The sequence below is a fragment of the Mastigoproctus giganteus genome, chromosome 13 (genome assembly GCF_048544385.1).
Source record: "Mastigoproctus giganteus isolate SK-2022 chromosome 13, ASM4854438v1, whole genome shotgun sequence".
Lineage (NCBI taxonomy): Eukaryota > Metazoa > Arthropoda > Arachnida > Uropygi > Thelyphonidae > Mastigoproctus > Mastigoproctus giganteus.
Window position 1 is genome coordinate 159,583,720 of NC_143587.1, and position 21,951 is coordinate 159,605,670.

Sequence of the window (21,951 nt, forward strand, 5' to 3'; positions counted from 1 at the left end):
CTGAACATTGTTGCAGATCAAGTATACATAGCAATGTTGCATGTTTATTCCAGTGGGAAGAGGTGCATTTAAGATGATTGTATAACCCCCTAATGTGTGTGAAAGTGTGGTTTGAAGAAGGTGAAGAAAATTCAAGCATTGTTGGTATGAACTGGTAAGGTGTGTTTCTGAGCACACTCCTCTGTCTACATCACTCTGTAAATTGAAGTGTTGTTACATGAATGAGTCAATATTCCTTGCATCATTTTTAACAACCTTGTGGAGCATTGATTTGGACCACTGAAAGTTCAACACTATTAGCTCATTGGTGTAAGAATTTGGATAGGCAGTGTGTCTTGCATTACACAGAAAAATGCAGGAACTCGGGCACAACCCAAGAAATAATCATAAATGGGTAAGAAAATAATTTTCCTCTAGCAGAGTTTGTCCCTCCATTTAAAAGTTTTTATGAGATTGCTAATTTTCCTAGGAAGCAGTAAAGAATAACATAAGAATTCACTATATTGTCTTAAGAGTGAACATCATAAAAATATTACATATTCAAAACATTGTCATTTAATAAGGGTATGAGATAAGAAAAAAATTATTAAAAAAAATTACTCTTGTTCCAAAGAAAGCTTTCAGAATATATAATCATTTACCCTAGGTACAGTCTTAAATTTTGAATTATGTCCAGTATTTTGAAGCGTCCAGAACAGGAGTGGCCAGTCTTTTCCTGCAGTGTGCTACATATTATATTGAAAATAAATTGCAGGCCAGTTAGGGTGATCCAGAAGCTACTGGAATCAGTATTCCCTCAATATTCATCAGTGCCTCCTGCCATCAAATGTTTTTGCTAATTATGTGAAGGAATTTTATTCTAATCGCTTGTAATAAAAAAAAATAAAAACAATTTTACCTTTATAAAATAAATCCAATATAAGTGAAATTTTCGTTTTACTGAATCAGTGTCGTGAAAAACTCTCATTGGTCCTCTATTCACCTGCTCTAAATTACAACCGAAAGGCAGTATAAATATGAGCTGGAAAATAAGGTTCCTCTCACATTGAAATTGCATCATAATTTCTGGTATAAAGCACTTATCAAACTTTTTACACTGACATGCTATTGCACATGCCAAAAATCATTTAACACCCCCACCCATTTTTTTCTTTATCTTGAAGGTGATGATAAATGCAATGATATGCAGCTTCCTTTGTTTTGGGCCAAATGCATGAAAACAAGAAGAGAGAGTGGGAAGAAGTGCAGAAATTTAACCAAGACTATTTAAAATCGACTGTATCAGTTATTGCCTTTCAAAGAGAAAGTACATTCAGAAAATTGAGAATGTGTCCAGAGCCCAACCACCAAGTATAAAGCACATGAAGAAATACATGTTGTAAATTTTTAATGTATTAATCAATAGTTGTATTTTAATTATTCAATTACATCAATATGTACAGTGAAAGGGAACGAAGAGTGAAATAATGCTGATATTGTGCTAAAATTTGGCAGTGTGTTCTGTTTTAGCTTCATTTGATTTTTCAAATTGGCTATATATTTTTTTATGTTATTGTAATTAATTAAATGTTTTGGATCAGCAGATTAGCTACTAACAAGAGTTACAAGTGGCACATGTGCCATGGGTTGGCCACCCCTGGCTCAGAGGTGAATTTGATGCCTAAGAATGTTCAAGCAATTTTCTTCACAACTAAGAGTTTTGAAGAAAACTGCTTGTAACATTTTATGTATTATATAAAATTGCTCTGCAGTTTAATATATTAAATTCTAGTGATATGAAATGTATAACCTTTAAGCAATTTGTTCATTTGGACTACATTTAAAATGATTATGATAGAGGCACTTATATTAACTCTCTTGATTTTGCACTTTGAGTTTTTGCTGGTCATTGAACATGGTGTAGTCACAGATTTGATTTTTTATAATTCATTATCTTTAATTCATAATGATTATTTTATGTTTTTTCAGTTTGTATAAAGTTTTTTTTCTTTCTTTTTTTTAGGAGAAGCATTGAAATTAGCAATGAATCAGCTGTGTGTTAATGTTATTGGTCACCTAGTGAACAAAGGGTTATATGCAAGTCTTCAGATAGTTTTAATAAAAGGTTTGGTCCGGGCCAAGCCATCTCTAAAACGTGCTGCACTCCTTGCAATTACCAACTTGGCTATCAGGTTTGAATTTTTTTTTTTTTTTTGTTTTGTTTTTGTTTCTGTTCCTGAGGAGGCATTCATGCATGCTTAGGGTATTAAAAAAAGTCCATTGTTATGGGGAAATTTTAATAACAAATTTATTTTATTAAAACTGTGGGTAGCTTTTGTATGCTTGCTTCCTAGTCTACAGCCTGATGGTTAGTGGATTGCTGTTTGTTTTAGTGATGAGTTCCTTTTAATATAAGTGACATTGAGTGAGGGGTGATCAAGTGTGAAGAAAAGAATCAAAATTCAAGCTGAAAAATAAGGAATTTCAAGAATGCCAGGAGAGTGGCTATCAATTCACTGAAAATAATAGAAAACTTCAATGTGTGTTTGAAAGTAGTGTCCTAGAATTCATCTTGAAGCAGCATTATAGCAAATTCACAAAGAACAATATAAAATATATTATGGAGAGCTTAGACTGAAAGTAATTGGAAAGTATAAAAAGAAATTGAAACAGCAAATGAGAATTTTCAATGTGGTTAATAAGGTGGAAACAGTAAGACCTGTACCATCTTATGCAGTGGCACTTGAACTTAGTCATGTTCATAAGTAAAGCATCACTTTAAAAATAACAGTTACTGTTATATATTTTTGTTTCAGAATAAATGTATAATGTTATATAGGGCATCCACAAAAACATCCTTTACTAAACTAAAATGTTATTTACCACTTCCAGATGATACAGGATAAAAAAACTACCAACTCCTCTAATTAAAATTGAATTCAATATGAGCATTAAAAAAAATAATAATTTCCCATATTTCATTAACGTAAATCACATTAATTGGCTATGGTAAGTTTAATAATGCTTGAAGAATTATCAGCTAAATAATAGCAGTCATATTTTGGAAAATCTGCTATCGTGAAGGATCCTTGCAGGGCATGCAAAGCTGTAATTTTAATGCCTGAGTAGGAAAATCCTAAGACCGACAACTCAGACCCAAACTTCTTGAAAGGAAATAGTCGGCAAAGTGACAGCAGGTTTACCTCAAACTCTCTGGTAATTGCTGTATGGGATCAGTATTATTCCTCTAGTCATCAACTTTAAGTTGAAATTCTGGTCAAGTGAGGGACAGTCATTGCTTATTACTTGGGTATCAGTAATATATCTTACTTGCCTTAAAGCAGATTGTCTGGTTTTCTTCTGCCCTCTTGGGTTATATAATAACGTTCTTTTTTAATTAGCTATTTTTGTTGTACCTGCCTGTTTTCAGTGATATTTACTATTGTACCATGTCACTTGACATGAACATCATGAAAATGATGGCATCTCTGTGCATTATATGCTAGTGTCTCAGTTGCTAGACACTGGTCTTATAACTACAGTCTTATGCTCTCTCCCTCTTGATGATTTCATTAAATTGGGGAGAGAATTGATCTCTGTTTTTAACAGATCAAAATACTGGTAATGGGATAATAGATGATTTCCATCAGAGACTCATCTGTGTTGGTCTGGGATTTCAGCTTATTTCTTAAATGCCACAGCATCACAAGATGCATATAGGTAGTTCTTCCAGGGATCCCGAATCATATAATGATGGAGAGAGAGAGAGTCTAGCAACATCTAGTCATCCTTAATTAGAACTGTACCGTGATGTAGTTTTCCTTAAACATTAAGGACTTGACAGCAGTTCTTACGTAAGGAGAAGATAATGTTAACAAATTTGTCATTCTCCTACATTTCATTTTTGGGACTTCCTGCCTCAGGGATGGGATCTCTAGCCCTCTGTTCTTAATTGATGCATAAAAATAAGTAAAAAGAAAAACATCCATGGACCATCTAATAGGAGTTCCGATTTTTAAGTTAAGTTTATTCAATTCAGTAGCTGTCACCATACCAAGAACAAGAACAGGTTATAACCTTGGTAGCACATAGACCCATAAGAGAAAAAGACACGAGGCTTAAGATAAGCAGCGCGCTTGCACACACACGCACGCACAGTTTGTCAACAAATAAATCCTATATGCAGTGGTTCATATGGCAGATATTTTATTTCTAAATATCATCAGAGAATAAAGATTTACAGCAGATTAAATCATACCATGAGTCATTTAAGTTTCTTCTGCCTACTTGATCTCCATATCCCTTACTGAAGAAATTAATTCTGAGGAAGACAACTTCGAGGTTTGATGATAGACACCTCTGGATTTAAAGAACTGAATAGAAGCATCCAGAAGAGTTTGAAGGCCAGTTTTGTTGATAGATCATCCACAAATTCCATTGCTCCAACGTTCTCCTCAAACAAGTCAAAGCCAATATTTCTCGGAAGAACTTTAAGGTACAAGTGAATAACCGAGTTGAATAGCACAGGAGACAGAGTCACTTTGATGCACTTCTGTCATTGGTATATAGTAGTGGCTTCATAACCAGTTGAAATGCAGTTGATAACACCATTTCAGAATTAGTACATAATTCAAATATTTAAGAAAATGAAAAGATATTCCTAAGGAAATAGCACCTGTTTGATAGCTACAAATGATACTAAACCAAAATCCTTTTGGATGTCAAAAGAAGTCATATAGTAATAGTATTCATCACATAGAGCAAGGAAGCCCAGGCTTTTGCTGCACTGGCAAAAAAAAAAAAAAAGAGAAAAAAAAAAAAAGTCCAACCAAGTAGATAAGAAAACACAAATCATATGCTTCCCTCCTCACAAAGGTAAATATCCAGTAGACCTTTGAATTTATTCAAACTGTCAACTTCAACTACACGTGAGCACAACTTGTTCCAGCTATCAATGACTTGCTGGCTAAAAGAAAAATTATAGAATTGGTGTAACTTATCTCTTTCTTTAAAAAAAGAACAGAGGACAGTTCTTGTATGGTTTTTCTGCAGATCCATCACCATGTACAAAAGCATACTGATATGTGTCCAAAGGAACACTATTATTAAGTTGATTGACTAGTATTTTCAAATAACTTCTTAACAGGAGTAATAGTAATAGGTCTGTGTTTAGGGAGGAGGAGAGAGAGAGAGAGAGAGAGAGAGAGAGAGAGAGTGTCCAGGTTCTTCCTCCCTTTTTTAGGGTATATCTGTACTTGCTGGTATGAGCATAGTGGACAGTGGGTTGGGTGCTAGACAGAACCATAGTGAGCTCAGAACATCTCCCTGGAAGATTCCTCTTCTGATGGGTATTGGTCTGGTCATTATATTCTGGACCTTGATGGTGGTTCTCCAATTTGCCCTGATTGCCTCTAGGAAATGTGTTAATGTCAGGTTGACTTTATAGATCTTCAGTGTCTGTCAGCAAGCTATGTGGCACAGAGTCAAAGGCCTTGTGGTATTCGACATAGGCCGTGTACAGGCTGTGGTGCTCGTAGGCTTGCTCCATAACTGTAGCATTAATGGTCAATTGGTCCTTGCTCTGCTCATATGCTTTCATACCTTCTGCGGCTGAGCCGCAGAAGGTTTGAAAGCCGTGATGTTCTTTCATCCTTCTGGCTTTCAGAGTGGTCTGATATCTTCTTAGCTATGCAGCAGATCAGCATCCTGTTCATTGTTCGGAGACAGGTGATTGCTCTGCACCTTGCTGGGTTTGTGGGATCTTTATCCTTGGCATTCAGGTAGATGGTTCCTTCAGTCAGAGACACTGCAATTGTGTAAGGGTGCATTATTATCTGGTTGAACTGCTCTGCTATATGGCTGTGTGTGCAACTGAACTTTTTGTATCAGTAGTTGTGGATGTTATCTATTCCTGGAGTTCACAAGTTTTATGACTTCCTGATTAACTGTTGTATGTTCTGGGCTGGAATTTAGCCATACCAGCATGGCTGGTGTGGCTTACTTCACTGCTCCAGGTTTCCCCAGAACTCCTCGAGTACCTTCTGGTTGGGGGATTCATTGCCTTTCTTCTCTTGTCCGATTTTCCTGTAGGCCTTGTGGTATTCGACATAGCTTTCTGGTTTTCATCAAATGTCCTGTTGTCTGTTTTCCTCTGGGCATTCCCCATGTAATGGCAAGGTCTCTTGCTGAATGCCAGCAGTTTCTGCTTGAGGGTGTAAAGATATTCTTTGATACTCTGATTATAGGTCTTGCATTTGCTGTGGATTTTGTTTCTTGAGGATGGCGTTCACTTTTCTGATCAGCTTCTTACTTCTGTTAGCCCATTGGTCAGTTGGCCTATCTTCACTCTTATGTCTTCTCTTTTCCCAAGGTTTACAGCTTTTGACTGGTATTTATGACTGACAGTACTGCTCTGTTTCTTGATAATAAGGAGAATTTTATGGCATTATCTGTCTTTGCAGATAAATTATTTAAGAGAAGGATATGTATTAGTAATACTGAGGTGTTAGGAAATGATTAAAACTTTATGATGCTTACATATTAAATGGAAAATGACAATTGTGGGTTCTCCAGGTATGAAGAACTAAAGTGTATATATGTTAGTAAACTTATTATATATTGCTGTTCAAGTTATGATATAAAAACTGACATTTTGCTTCATGGACACAAATGCTTAGTGTGAGGTACTAAATTGCCTTTGCTATGTAGGACTCAGTTTAATTGCCTGCATTTATTTTGTAAACTGACTACTTTGTAAAATCTTTTTTCTGTTCTCTTCTGTGTGATGGCTGTTATGATAACTGTGCTGTTTAGCTACCTTGTAATGTAACCTTATGTAATCTGGCTGAGTTGAAACTGTGTTTGAACTTGATTTATTGATTTTGGTTATATTCTGTGTTGATTCAGAATTAAGTTATTTGAATTTCTATTCTATCCCACACGAGAATACTGCCAAAGAGCATATGGGGTTAGAAATGGCAATTGAAGTTTAACATTGATAAATGCAAAGTACTACCTATCCAGAATAATGTACCAACTGTATGGTACTACAGTTACAGTAGTGGAAAATGAAGAAGTCCTGGTGGTAATTGTGCAGTCAGATATGAAGTTCTCTTAGCAATGAAGATAGGCCGCCAGGACAACCCATGGGGTTTTGTCAATGATGTATAGTAATTTTGCTAGCAGGGATAAGGAGGTGATTATCCCATTGTACAATGTCATGATCAGGTCACATCTTGAGTGCTGCATACAGGTCTGGAGGGCTCATTTTAGGAAGGCTGTGGAGCTGCTGGAATGAGTACAGAGAAGGGCAATAAGATTGGTGAGTGGAACAAATGGCTGCTCTTACCAAGAAAGGCTTCAGTTCTGCAAATTGCAGTCTCTGGACACTAGGCTCCTGAGAGGTGATCTGCTTGAGGTGTTTAAGGCGCTGAATGGATTGAACAAGGTCGGTGCTGATGATATTCATGTTCAGACCACACACGAGGGGGGGGGGGGCAGAAATTCAAATTGAGGAAGGAGGTTGCAGAATAGATGTGGAAGTTTGCCTTTAGCTAACTGGTGTTTGATTGTTGGAATAAACTTCCACCTGTTGTGGTGGAAGTTGATAGTCTAAATAAATTCAGTGAAGAACTAGATTTCACCTATTTATTGGTGTGAATAAGGTGAAATGGGAAGGTTCGTGGCTTTTTTTTTTTTTTTTGGTTTTTTTTGGGCTGATGCTGTATAAGCTTGCTTTCTTGCATTATGTGCCACTACTAATGCTAAAGTTGGAGTTGATTCTTATTATAATTCTATCTATGTTTTAGGAGATATAATGTGTGTATCTGCTGATGAAAACCAGCAATTGCTAGTTTGTTAATTTAAAAAGATGTTTGGTTTGAAGGTTAGACCTAACTTTAGGTCATTAATTATGTTTTCCCTTATGATGTGAGAGTTCTTGAGGAATGATTTTACTCAGCCGATCTGACTCTATTTAGTTGGATTTCTAGTATAATTAGAGTTAGTTTTAAAGATATATTTCCTTCTCTAAGCTATGAGAAACACTATGATAGATGACCTTGTAAATTATGTTTTTGTTAATTGTATTGTTACTTGAAACGTTTGGTGGCCCTATTTGAATTGTGAATTGTGATTTTAATCTTTATTCTACTTATTATTTCTTCTTTTGAGGATGCCTTCTTCTTTCATTGCCTTGCTTTCTTTCTACTTTTCTTCCCCTCCATATCCAGTACTTTTCCCTCTATTTCCCCTTCCTTCCTTTCTAGAACAGTGTTCTAGAAAGGAAGGGGAAGTGGTCCCTTGTGTGCCTCCACCTGGTCAATGTTGGCAGTCAGGATGCAGGGGACCAGGTGTTCCCTGGCTGCCAACACTCAACATAACAACACACCTACATATATACATACACTTGCCAGCCTTGTCCTTGCGCCTTTTCAGATGCTACAGCAGTATATAGGAGAAACTCTGTAGACCACAATTAAAACAAACACACCTTGACACCCTTCTTTCCCAGACCCTCTTGTCTTTACATTTTATGTTATATTGGTCTCTGGTTTCTGCAATTCATCTTTTCCAGCTATGGAGGTGGACCTGTGGAGCTTTGATACCCAGTTATCTTCTCCAGCTAAGGAGGTGGACCTATGGAGCTTTGATACTCAGTAGTGGGTGGTAGTTACTCAGTAAAATCTGACATGTCACAATATGGAATTATTTAAATGCTGACACATTTATATATATATATATCTGATAATTAAAATAAACATGATATTTAAAATAAAAAACATCAGCCAGTAGTACGGTAAAAATGCAGAGCGAAACGAAACGCAAAATAATATAAAATAAACAAACAAGGAAGGGAAAGTAGAGATAATAAGACCAAAAGGTAGTCGATAATCCCCTGTATAATTTAGTCATTAAACCCAATTAATAAAAATGATGTAAATTTAAAATAATGCCAATTATATATAATTTAGCGGTACCCCCCTCGAAGGTACCAGTTCCAAAAGACGTGAAATATCACCAAAAAGGGGTTAAAGGAACTACAAAAACTAAAATATTAAAATGATATTAAAATGCATTATGTCAGTGGTGTGGTGCTGATTAAGAGTGCTGTCTGTTCTATAGATTATTTCTCGCTGCAAAAGGACCACCGCCATGCAAATCCTCTGCATTGGTTGATCTATCGGAGAATGGTAGGGTGGTTTGGTTCTTCGATATTTCCGCCTTTGCGATGATTTGTATGATGATTGAAATGCAGCGATTCCATGACCATTATTGGCCTCGTGGTCCTTTGTCGATATGGGGCATAATGGTCAGTCTATCATTTTAATATTTTAGTTTTTGTAGTTCCTTTAACCCCTTTTTGGTGATATTTCACGTCTTTTGGAACTGGTACCTTCGAGGGGGGGTACCGCTAAATTATATATAATTGGCATTATTTTAAATTTACATCGTTTTTATTAATTGGGTTTAATGACTAAATTATACAGGGGATTATCGACTACCTTTTTGTCTTATTATCTCTACTTTCCCTTCCCTGTTTGTTTATTTTATATTATTTTGCATTTCGTTTCACTCTGCATTTTTGCCGTACTACTGGCTGATGTTTCTTATTTTAAATATCATGTTTATTTTAATTATCAGATATAATTAGGCTTCATGTGGAGGATGTGCATTTGCTGCCTCTAATGATAGCTTCATATTCAGATTTATTTATTTTTATTACTTTTGCCTAACTTTTACATCACATTATATATATATATATATATACTATCATTGAATTATATTAAATATTAACATAAGTTAATTTATAATAAAGTGAATAAATAATTAATTATATATATATATCATCATCATCATCAGCCATTTTCAATCCACTGCAGGATGAAGGCCTCTCCAGCCACTTTCCAGTTCCTTCTGTTTTGAGCACTGGCCATCCATTTACTACCCACAAACTCATGAATTTCATCTATCCATCTCCGCCTTTGTCTTCCAGGTTTTCTTCTAGCTCCTCTTGGATACCATTCTGTTATTTTCTTAGTCCATCTGTCATCATGTCTTCGAGCTATGTGTCCTGCCCAGGACCATTTTAGTTCTTTAGTTTTGATAAGAATGTCCTTTACTTGAGTTTGTTGCCTAATCCATGTGTTTCTCTTCTTATCTAACAGTCTGATTCCCAATATGATTCGTTCCATTCTTCGCTGTGTAGTTCTCAGCTTCTCTTCCATTCTTTTGGTGAGTGCCCAAGTTTCACTTCCATAAGTCATGGTGGGGAGTATACATTGGTTCATTATTTTACGTTTCAGACAAACTGGGATATTGCTCTTCAGTATGTGACTATATTTCCTGAATGCTATCCATCCAAAATTTATTCTTCTCTTGACTTCCAGCCATTTATCATTATTACAACTAATAACTTGTCCCAGATAAGTATATGACTCCACCTTTTCAATTACTGCTCCTTCAATCTTTATTTCCCTTTCTGTGGCATACTTGTTCATCATTACTTTTGTTTTAGCCATATTCATCTTTAGTCCAAAATCCTTACTAGCTGTGCATAACTGATTAAGATTTTCCTCTAATTCGTTGGGATCGTGGCTAATGACCACAATGTCATCTGCAAATCGTAAATGGTTTAGGTACTCTCCGTTCACATTGACTCCTTTCTGCGACCAGTCTAATCTTCTGAAAGCTTCCTCAAGGGCAGCAGTAAACAGCTTCGGAGATATTGTGTCTCCTTGTCGAACTCCTTTCTCAATTTTAAATTTCCTACTGTCTTTATCTAGTCTAATAAAGGAGGTAGCACTCTCATATATTTTCTTCAAAATCATAATATATGGGGTATCAATGCCTTGTCTTTCCAGTGCCCGAAACATTGCCTTATGCTGTATGGAGTCAAATGCCTTTTCATAATCCACAAATGCCAGGCATAATGGTGTTTTATATTCATTTGCTTTCTCCATTAGCTGTGATATTACATGAAGGTGATCCCTAGTTGAGAATCCTGTCCTAAAGCCAGCTTGCTCTTTCGGTTGATTCTCATCAAGTATTCTGTCTAATCTGTTAGTAATGACCCTTGTGAACAACTTGTAGATGTGGGATAGCAAGCTAATTGGTCTATAATTTCCAATTTCTGATTTATCTCCTTTCTTATGCAGCAAAACTATGATTGCATTATTCCACTGCTTAGGTGTCACACCTTTTCTAATGCACTTTGTGAAGAGCCTTGCCAGTTTTTGTGTTATGTCTCTTCCTCCCAATTTTAACAACTCTACAGTAACTTCATCTTCCCCCGGGGCTTTCTGATTTTTCATTTAATTCAATGCATGTTCTACCTCATCAGGAAGAATATTGGGTATGTCGTATGTGTTGCTACTTTGCAATCCATCTTCCCCACTGCTGGCATCATTCCCCTGCTCCTTGTATAATTCTCTATAGTAGTCTTCTGCTATTTGAATTATGCCTTCTCTGCTGTTTATAAGTACACCCTCGCTATTCTTCAATTTCAGTATCATTTGTCTTTCTGTATTACTGCTCATGGCTGCTGATTTAATTCCTTTGTTTTCCCTTAATGCTTGTTCTACTTTTCTTGCGTTAAATCTTCTTATGTCCTCTCTGAGTCTCTTTCTAATGGCTTTGCATAACTCAGTATACTCAATTTTCTCCCTGTCAGTGTTTTTCTTGCTTTTCATTTGTCGTCTTCGGTTCATCATGACAAGTGTTTCTTGACTAACTTTTTCTTCTTTGGATTTCTTTTTCCCTATAGGTTTCTTGGGCTTTATCACTTTCAAAAAGTTGTAATATTCCTCGTCGATATCTTGGTCCTCAGCAGTCTGCAGAAGCTCATACTTGTTCTTAAGTTCAGTACATACTGCTTTTTCTCCTCTTCTGTTATCTCAAAGACCTTTGTATTATTTACTCGGGTCAGTTTTTTCCTTTCCTTTCCTACATCTATATCAAGTGTACATCTTACCATTCTGTGATCACTTCCAACATTTACCTTATTCAGGGCAGTAACATCATTCACAATATATCTTCTGTTAGTGAGGATGAAGTCGATTTCATTAGTAGTTAATCCATTTGGACTCTTCCATGTCCACTTTCTGTTCACCCTTTTCTTGAAAAAAGTGTTCATTACTGACAATCCTTGAGATTCTGCAAATTCCACAAGTCTTTCACCTCTTTCATTTCTTTCACCAATTCCAAAATTTCCTATTGTTCCCCTTTCTGCGCTGTTTTGTCTTTTTTTAACCTTAGCATTGAAGTCTCCCATAATAATAGTGTAGTGGGTTTTCTGCTCATCTAGAAGACTCTCCATTTCTGTATACATTTCTTCAACCTCTTCATCATCATGGCTCGATGTTGGTGCATAAATCATTATAATCTTTAGCTTGCATCTCTTAGAAATCTTGAGTATTAGTCTTGACACTCTTGGTGATGTACTTTTGAATTCCAAAATGTTGTTTTTAAAATCTTTATGGACCAGAAACCCAACTCCACCTTCACTTCTTTCACTGTTTCCATTGGTGTACAGCAGATTTCCACTTGGTAAACTTATAAGTGATTCATTTCTTCTTCTTGTTTCAGCCAAACCGATGATATTCCAATTCACATTTTCCAATTCCTTTTCCAGCTCTAATATCCTGTCTTCACCGATGAGTGTTCTTACGTTATAACAGGCCAAGTTCATTTTCCGTGCATGGCAGCCTGGTCGTACCCAGAGATTCTTAGCACCCTCTGCTTCCACTCTGATCCTCTCGCTGCCGTAAGAGGGAGAGTGAAAGCTGCTGGGGACTGAGGGCCATTTGTTTCGTCGTGCTTTCATGTGCTGGAGGGTTTGGTTCTCTTCAAGACGCCTGGTCTTCACGCTGACCAGGCGTCTTGAAGAGAACCACTCTACACGTTCGTTGCCACCTAAGTGACGTAACAGGGCTTACCATCGAGAAGGTGTGCATGAGTGGATTTTAGGGAGGCAGGTCAACCGGACTTCTCCTAAATCTTCTGTAATAGAGAGATATTGGATCCATCAGTGTTTTAGGCTGAGTGTCTGATAACACACAGGATACCTGTTCCCCTTTAAGCCCCTTATATATATATATAAGGGGCTTAAAGGTGACACGAGTAATTACAGACCAGTTAGTTTAACTTCTGTTCCGGGTAAAATAATGGAGTCACTGGTTAAAGATGCATTGCAGGATCATCTAGACAAGACTGCAGCAATAATTCAAACACAGCATGGGTTTGTTAAGGGAAAGTCTTGTCTGACAAATTTGATTGGTTATTATGATGTGGTCACAAAGGAACTGGATGCGAAAAATAATTTTGATATCATATACTTGGATTTCAGGAAAGCTTTTGACACTGTTGCGCATGGAAGACTACTGTACAAATTGGAGCAGAATGGTATTAAGGGTAAGTTGCTACAATGGATAAAAGGATGGTTAAGTGGGAGAAGACAGAGGGTGGTAATCAATGGGTGCTGCTCTTCATGGACTAATGTTATTAGTGGAGTCCCACAGGGTTCGGTGTTGGGTCCACTGTTGTTTTGTGTATTTATCAATGATATTGATGAAGGTATATCAGGCTTAATGTCGAAGTTTGCAGATGACACAAAGGTTGGCAGGGTTGTTAATGACAGTAATGGCAGTGTGCTACTGCAACAGGATCTAGATAATTTGGGCAGATGGGCTAAGAAGTGGCAACTGAAGTTCAACCTTGACAAATGCAAAGTACTGCATATGGGTAGAAGTAACCCCAGAGAAACGTACCAACTGTGTGGTACTACACTTAAGGTGGTAGAAAATGAAAAAGACCTGGGAGTAATTGTGCAGTCAGATATGAAGTTTTCTGAGCAATGCAGTCAGGCTGCTAGGGCAGGTCATGGGGTTTTGTCAATGATATATAGGAATTTTGCTAGCAGGGAAAAGGAGGTGATTGTCCCTCTGTATAAGGCAATGGTCAGGCCACGCCTTGAGTACTGCGTACAGGTCTGGAGGCCTCATTTTAGGAAGGATGTAGATTTGCTTGAGCGTGTACAGAGAAGAGCAACACGATTGGTGAGGGGAATGAAAGGATTCTCTTACCAAGAGAGGCTTAAGTTCTGCAAATTGCAGTGGCTGGAGACTAGGCACCTGCGCGGTGATCTGATTGAGGTCTATAAGGCCTTGAATGGGTTGAGCACGCTGAATTCTGATGGGATCCTTCCACTTGTTCAGATTACGAACCTACGGGGACATAAGTTCAAATTAAGAAAGGACAGATGTAGAATAGATGTGCGGAAATTTGCCTTTAGCCAGCGGGTGGTTAATTGCTGGAACAAACTTCCATCTGTCGTTGTGGAAGTTGATAGGTTAAATAAATTTAAGGAGGAACTGGACAGGCATTTGGAGGGAATGGTGTGATGATTTTTTTTTTTTTTTTTTGGCTGATGCTGCATAAGCTCCTACACTTGCTTTCTTGCATCATGTGCCACTACTACTACTACTACTACTATATATGTATATATATATATAAATATATATATATATATATATATATATATATATATATATATATATATATATATATAACCCACAATATTTTATAATCTGTAAATATTACAAAAGCAATATGGGACTCATACTAATGAGAACATTTGTTTTAAGATTCCATGCAAAAAAGAGTGACATTTCATTCTTTACAAGGTGCTTGTAGGACTTTCTTGTCCTCTACATTCACACATGAGGAATTCTTTAGGGAAGTAGAGGACAGAAGCTTATTAAACTCTAACAGGGAGCTTAATGATTTTCTAATAACTGAGAGCAAAGTTGAGGAGAAATTGTTGAAGTTAAACCTAAGAAAGGTACCTAGGGTGGATGGGTTCTATCCTGTTATATTAATGGAGGTGACAAAGGAAGTAAGCAAACCCTTAGCCATAATTATGAGAGCATCCTTGGACTCAGGTGAAGTCCCCACCAACTGGAGATGTGCAAATGTATCTTTAATACGCAAAGAGGGATCAAAAGGTGATACGAATAATTACAGATCTGTTAGTTTAATTCTGTTATGGGGGAAATAATACAGTCACTGGTTAGAGAAGCATTTGCAGGATCATCTAGACAAGGCTGCAGTAATAATTCAGATACAGCATGGGTTTGTTAAGGGACTTATCTGACAATTTTGATTGGATACTATGATGTGGTCATAATGCAACTGAATGCAAAAAATAATTTTGATATCATATACTTATCTTGTTATCAGCAGTGATCATTCGTGTATTAAGAATTTGCAGATAAAGGAACCAATAGGTGGCAGTGATCACAGTGCACTGATGTGGGATTTACTTAAAGACATATGGCGCCTCCGTAGCCAGGTGGGCAGGAGCAGCAGTGCGTAGCACACGCTTCTTGATCAGACCGGGGTTCGAGCTCGTGAGCACCAAATATGGTGGTTGCGGAAAGGTCAGGAAATGACCACCGCATATCCCCGGACCAATATGGCCTTAGATGCTAATGCTCCTAAAAACCAAACAACAACAACTTAAAGATATAATTACCATCAGGGGTAAAGGAAACGGTTTTTGCTTCCTTAAAGTTGAGTACAGTGGTCTTAGACAGTTTTTAAATTCTGTACAGTGGGATCAACTGACGATGTTACCAACAGTAAATTTTAAGTGGGAAGCATTCAAGGAATTAATCATGGATGCTACTAAAAGATTCATACCTATTAAGAAATATTGTTCAAGGTTTAGGCCTAAAGGATTATCAAATGAACTAATCAGACTCATGACAGAGAAAAAAAATGAATGGGATGCATATAAATTATCAAGCGACACAGAAGCCTATGGCAGATATAAGCTAGTCTGTAATCAGGTCACAAAGAAGGTTAGGCAGGCAGATTATGAGAAATCTTTGGCAAAAGATGCTAAGAAAAACAGCAAGGATTTCTTTACTTATATAAACTCTAAAAGGAAGGGGAAGAATCTGATTGGTCCACTTCATATCGATGGTTTGACTGTTGATGATCCTGCTCAGATAGAAAACAAACTGGATGAGTATTTTGAATCTACATTCACACGAGGAGTTATTAAGGTTTGAAAATGGCAGAAGGTTATCAAATTGTAGCAGGGTGCTTAATGATTTTGTAATAACTGAGAGCAAAGTGGAGGAGAAATTGTTGAAGTTAAACATATGATGGGATGGGATCTATCCAGTTATATTAAAGGAGGCGGCAAAGCAACTAAGCCATAATTATGAGAGAATCCTTGGACTCAGGGGAGGTACCCACTAACTGGAGATGTGCAAATGTATCCCCAATTCACAAAGGGGGGATCGAAAGGTGACACGAGTAATTACAGACCAGTTAGCATTAGCATTAGTAGAGGCATTTGATGCAAGAAAGCAAGCTTATGCAGCATCAGCCAAAAAAAAAAAAAAAAAAAAACCAAATAATAAATAAATAAAAAAATAACCACTTCCACTTCACCCCTCTGTTCGTTCAAAATACCTGTCCAGCTGAGCTTTAGACTTATTTAGGCTATCAACTTCCACGACAAGGGATGGAAATCTATTCCACCAACCAACCACCCGCTGGCTAAAGGCAAATTTCCTCACGTCTATCCTACATCTGTCTTTTCTCAATTTGAATTTATACCCTCTCAGGTGATTATTCTGAGCAAGAGGAAGAATCCCATCAGCATTGAGCATGCTCAAACCATTCAAGGCTTTATACACCTCTATCAGATCACCTCGCCGGTGCCTAGTCTCCGGACACTGTAATTTGCAAAACTTAAGCCTTTCTTCGTAAGAGCACCCGTTTGTTCCATTCACTAATCTTGTTGCCCTTCTCTGTACTCGTTCCAGCAGCTCTACATCCTTCTTGAAATGAGGCCTCCAAGCCTGTATACTGTACTCTTGGTGTGGATTGACCATTGCCTTATACAAGGGAATAATCACCTCCTTATCCCTGCTAGAAAAATTCCAATATACCATTGACAATACACCATGAGCTACTCTTGCAGCCCGTATGCACTGCTCAGAGAACTTCATATCTGCCTGCACAACCACCCCCAGGTCCCTTTCATTCTCTACCACTGTCAGTGTAGTACCACACAGTTGATACGTTGCTCTGGGGGTTGCTGTTTCCCATATGTAGTACTTTACATTTGTCAATGTTAAACTTCATTTGCCACCTCTCAGCCCATCTGCTAAACCTTTCCGGATCCTGTTGCCGCAGCATAGTGTCAGTAGTGTCCTTGACAACCCTGCCAACCTTCGTATCGTCTGCAAACTTGGACATTAAGCTTGATATACCATCATCAATATCATTTATAAATACAGAGAACAATAAAGGACCCAATACTGAACCCTGAGGGACTCCACTAATAACATTAGTCCATGATGAGCAGTGTCCATTGATTACCACTCTCTGTCTTCTCCCCCTCAACCACCCCTTTATCCATAGCAGCAATTTGCCTCCAATGCCACACTGCTCCAATTTGTGCAGCAGTCTTCCATTTGCAACAGTATCAAAAGCCTTTCTAAGATCCAAGTATATAATACCAAAGTTATTCCCTGCATCCAGTTCTTTTGTGACTGCATCATAGTATCCAATCAAATTGGTCAGGCAAGACTTCCTCTTAACAAAACCATGCTGTGTCCGAGCTATAACTGAAGTTTTGTCTAGATGATCCTGCAGTGCTTCTTTAACCGGTGCCTCCATTACTTTTCCAGGAACAGAAGTTAAACTCACAGCTCTATAATTACTTGTGTCAGCCTTTGATCCTCCTTTGTGAATTGGGGTCACATTTGCACATCTCCAGTCCATGGGTACCTCCCCTGAGTCCAAGGAAGCTCTCATAATTATGGCTAAGGGTTTGCTTACTTCCTTTGCTGCCTCCTTTAGTATAACTGGATAGATCCCATCCACCCCAGGTGCCTTTCTTGTGTTTATCTTCAACAATTTCTCCTCCACTTTACTCTCAGTTATTACAAGGTTATCTAGCTTACTGCCAGAATTGAATACACCTCTGGCATTCCCCTCGCTGAATAACTCCTCATGTGTGAATGTCGATGCAAAATATTCATTTAGTTTGTTAGCTACCCAAGCAGGATCATCAACAGTTGACCCATCGATATCAAGTTGACCAATCTGATTCATCTCCTTCCTTCTAGAGTTTACATAAGTAAAGAAGTCTTTGCTGTTTTTCTTTGCATCCCTTGCCAAAGATTTCTTGTAATCTGCCTTCGCCTGCCTAACCTCCTTTGTAACTTGGTTACAGATCAACTTGTATCTATCATAGGCTTCTGTGTCACATGTTAATTTGTATGTATCCCATGTATTTACCTTCTCTGCCATATTTAACCCCAGGGCCTCACATCTGGTGAGTATGGGCTTGGCACACCCAGGACCCTGAGCTGGATATCATCATTCTTCTCTTTGTTGGTGATTTCCTTCTACTTCTCTCTCTCTCTCTCTCTCTCTCTCTCTCTCTCTCTCTCTCTCTCTCTCTCTCTCTCTCTCTCTCTCTCTCTCTCAGGTAACTCGGGAATTTTTTTTTTTTTTTTTTTGCTGGTGCAACATAAGCCACAGGCTTCCTTGCATCATATAGCTAATAATAATAATAATAATATGTCTCATTAGTTCATCTGACATCCACTTAGGCCTAAACCTTGAACAATATTTCTTAGTTGGTATGTAAAGCCTAGTAGCTTCCAAGATAAGTTCTTTGAATGCTTCCCATTTTGAATTTGCTGTTGGTAACATCATCAGTTGGTCCCACTGTATAGAATTTAAATACTGTCTCAGTCCATCGTAGTTGCCTTTACGAAAGCAATAACCCTTCCCTTTACCCCTAATGGTAGTTACCTCTTTGAGTAAATCCCACTTCAGCACACTGATCACTGCCACCTAGTGGTTCATTTACCTGCAGATTCTTAATGCATGAAGAATCACTACTGATAATCAAATCAAGAGTATTACTTACTCTAGTTGCCTCCTGAATATGCTGATGTAGAAAACAATAATCCAATAAATCCACAAAAGCCTTGCTAGTGTGTGAGTGACCAGGCCCCAAATTCCAGTCAATATCTGGGAAATTAAAATCCCAAATTATAAGACTCTCTGATTTGCTGGCCCACTCTATTTCCCTGTACAGTTTCTTATTATACTCATCAGAATCATTAGGCCTATAGCACACTCCTACTCTCAATTTTGATCTCCCAATGCTTATGTCACACCAAACTGACTCGACACTGCACTGTCCAGCAATGTCGACTGGCTTCACTTCCTTGGATTTTATGTATTTCTTAACTAATAGCATAATCCCTTCCTACCCTGTCTATCCTTTCTGTAGATATTGTACTCCCCAAATTCCAGTACTGCATTCCTTATATCTGTGTGACACCACGTCTCTGAAATCCCCACAATATCTGCCTTTGATATTTTGAACAATACCTCAAATTCATCAAATTTATTTACTAAACTCCTAGCGTTGGTGTACACGCAAGTACACATGCACCTGTTCTTTTTCTTAGCTACCCTAACACAACCTATGTGTTTCTATGTACCCCAATGATTCCCAGCAGTCTCTGAAATATCCTACATCTTATTTTCCAGGCTGTGGCTCATTTCAATAGAAGCTGTGCGGCTCATTCCAATAGAAGCAGTTAGTTGAACTTCTGTTCCGGGTAAAATAATGGAGTCACTGGTTAAAGATGCATTGCAGGATCATTTAGACAAGACTGCAGCAATAATTCAGACACAGCGTGGGTTTGTTAAGGGAAAGTCTTGTCTGACAAATCTGATAGGATATTATGATGTGGTTACAAAGGAACTGGATGTAAAAAAATAATTCTGATATCATATATTTGGATTTCAGGAAAGCTTTTGACACTGTTGCACATGGAAGACTACTGTACAAATTGGAGCCGTATGGTATTAAGGGCAAGTTGCTACAATGGATAAAAGGATGGTTGAAGGATGGTTCAGTGGGAGAAGACAGAGAATGATATTCAATGGACAATTGCTCCAGACTGCTCAGGACCAAGATATCGACGAGGAATATTACAACTTTCTGAAAGTGATAAAGCCCAAGAAACCTATAGGGAAACAGAAATCCAAAGAAGAAAAAAATTAGTCAAGAAACACTTGTCATGATGAACCGAAGACGACAAATGAAGAGCAAGAAAAACACTGACAGGGAGAAAATTGAGTATACTGAGTTATGCAAAGCCATTAGAAAGAGACTCAGAGAGGACATAAGATTTAACACAAGAAAAGTAGAACAAGCATTAAGGGAAAACAAAGGATTTAAATCAGCAGCCATGAGCTGCTGATTTAAATCCATGCAGCCATGAGCAGACAAATGATACTGAAACTGAAGAATAGCGATGGTGTACTTATAAACAGCAGAGAAGGCATAATTCAAATAGCAGAAGACTACTATAGAGAATTATACAAGGAGCGAGGGAATGATACCATCAGTGGGGAAGATGGATTGCAAAGTAGCAACATATATGACATACCTGATATTCTTCCTGATGAGGTAGAACATGCATTGAAGAAAATGAAGAATCGGAAAGCCCCGGGGGAAGATAAAGTTACTGTAGAGTTGTTAAAATTGGGAGGAAGAGACGTAACACAAAAACTGGCAAGGCTCTTCACAGAGTGCATTAGAAAAGGTGTGACGCCTAAGCAGTGGAATAATGCAATCATAGTTTTGCTGCATAAGAAAGGAGATAAATCAGAAATTGGAAATTATAGACCAATTAGCTTGTTATCCCATATCTACAAGTTGTTCACAAGGGTCATTACTAACAGATTAGAAAGAATACTTGATGAGAATCAGCTGAAAGAGCAAGCTGGCTTTAGGACAGGATTCTCAACAATGGATCACCTTCACGTAATATCACAGCTAATGGAGAAAGCAAATGAATAAAAAACACCATTATGCCTGGCATTTGTTTATTATGAAAAGGCATTTGACTCCATAGAGCATAAGGCAATGTTTCGGGCACTGGAAAGACAAGGCATAGATACCCCATATATTATGATTTTGAAGAAAATATATGAGAGTGCTACCTCCTTTATTAGACTAGACTAGACAAAGACAGTAGCAAATTTAAAATCGAGAAAGGAGTTCGACAAGGAGACACAATATCTCCGAAGCTGTTTACTACTGCCCTTGAGGATTCTTTCAGAAGATTAGACTAGTCGCATAAAGGAGTCAATGTGAACGGAGAGTACCTAAACCATTTACGATTTGCAGACGACATTGTGGGCATAAGCCACGATCCCAAAGAATTAGAGGAAAATCTTAATCAGTTATGCACAGTTAGTAAGGATTTTGGACCAAAGGTGAATATGGCTAAAACAAAAGTAATGATGAACAAGTATGCCACGGAAAGGGAAATAATGATTGAAGGAGCAGTAATTGAAAAGGTGTAGTCATATACTTATCTGGGACAAGTTTTAGCTGTAATAATGATAAATGGCTGGAAGTCAAGAGAAGAATAAATTTTGGATGGATAGCATTCAGGAAATATAGTCACATACTGAAGAGCAATATCCCAGTTTGTCTGAAACGTAAAATAATGAATCAATGTATACTCCCCACCATGACTTATGGAAGTGAAACTTGGGCACTCACCAAAAGAATGGAAGAGAAGCTGAGAACTACACAGCGAAGAATGGAACGAATTATATTGAGAATCAGACTGTTAGATAAGAAGAGAAATACATGGATTAGGCAGCAAACTCAAGTAAAGGACATTCTTATCAAAACTAAAGAACTAAAATGGTCTTGGGCAGGACACATAGCACGAAGACATGATGACAGATGGACTAAGAAAATAATAGAATGGTACCCAAGAGGAGCTAAAAGAAAACCTGGAAGACAAAGGCGGAGATGGATAGATGAAATTCACGAGTTTTTGGGTAGTAAATGGATGGCCAGTGCTCAAAACAGAAGGAACTGGAAAGTTGCTGGAGAGGCCT

The 21,951-nt window shown here is 37.7% G+C and overlaps 1 protein-coding gene across 3 annotated transcripts in view; it reads left to right on the plus strand.

Annotated features, from left to right (window-relative positions):
* LOC150076551 (ubiquitin-protein ligase E3B) overlaps positions 1-21,951 on the plus strand; it is a 711,739-nt gene that overhangs the window by 173,374 nt on the left and 516,414 nt on the right. For all 3 annotated transcript variants that reach the window (XM_090387665.1, XM_090387666.1, XM_090387667.1), the window contains one exon: positions 2,003-2,171. In XM_090387665.1, coding sequence (XP_090243791.1) covers positions 2,003-2,171 — 169 coding nt within the window. The remainder of the gene's footprint in view (positions 1-2,002; positions 2,172-21,951) is intronic.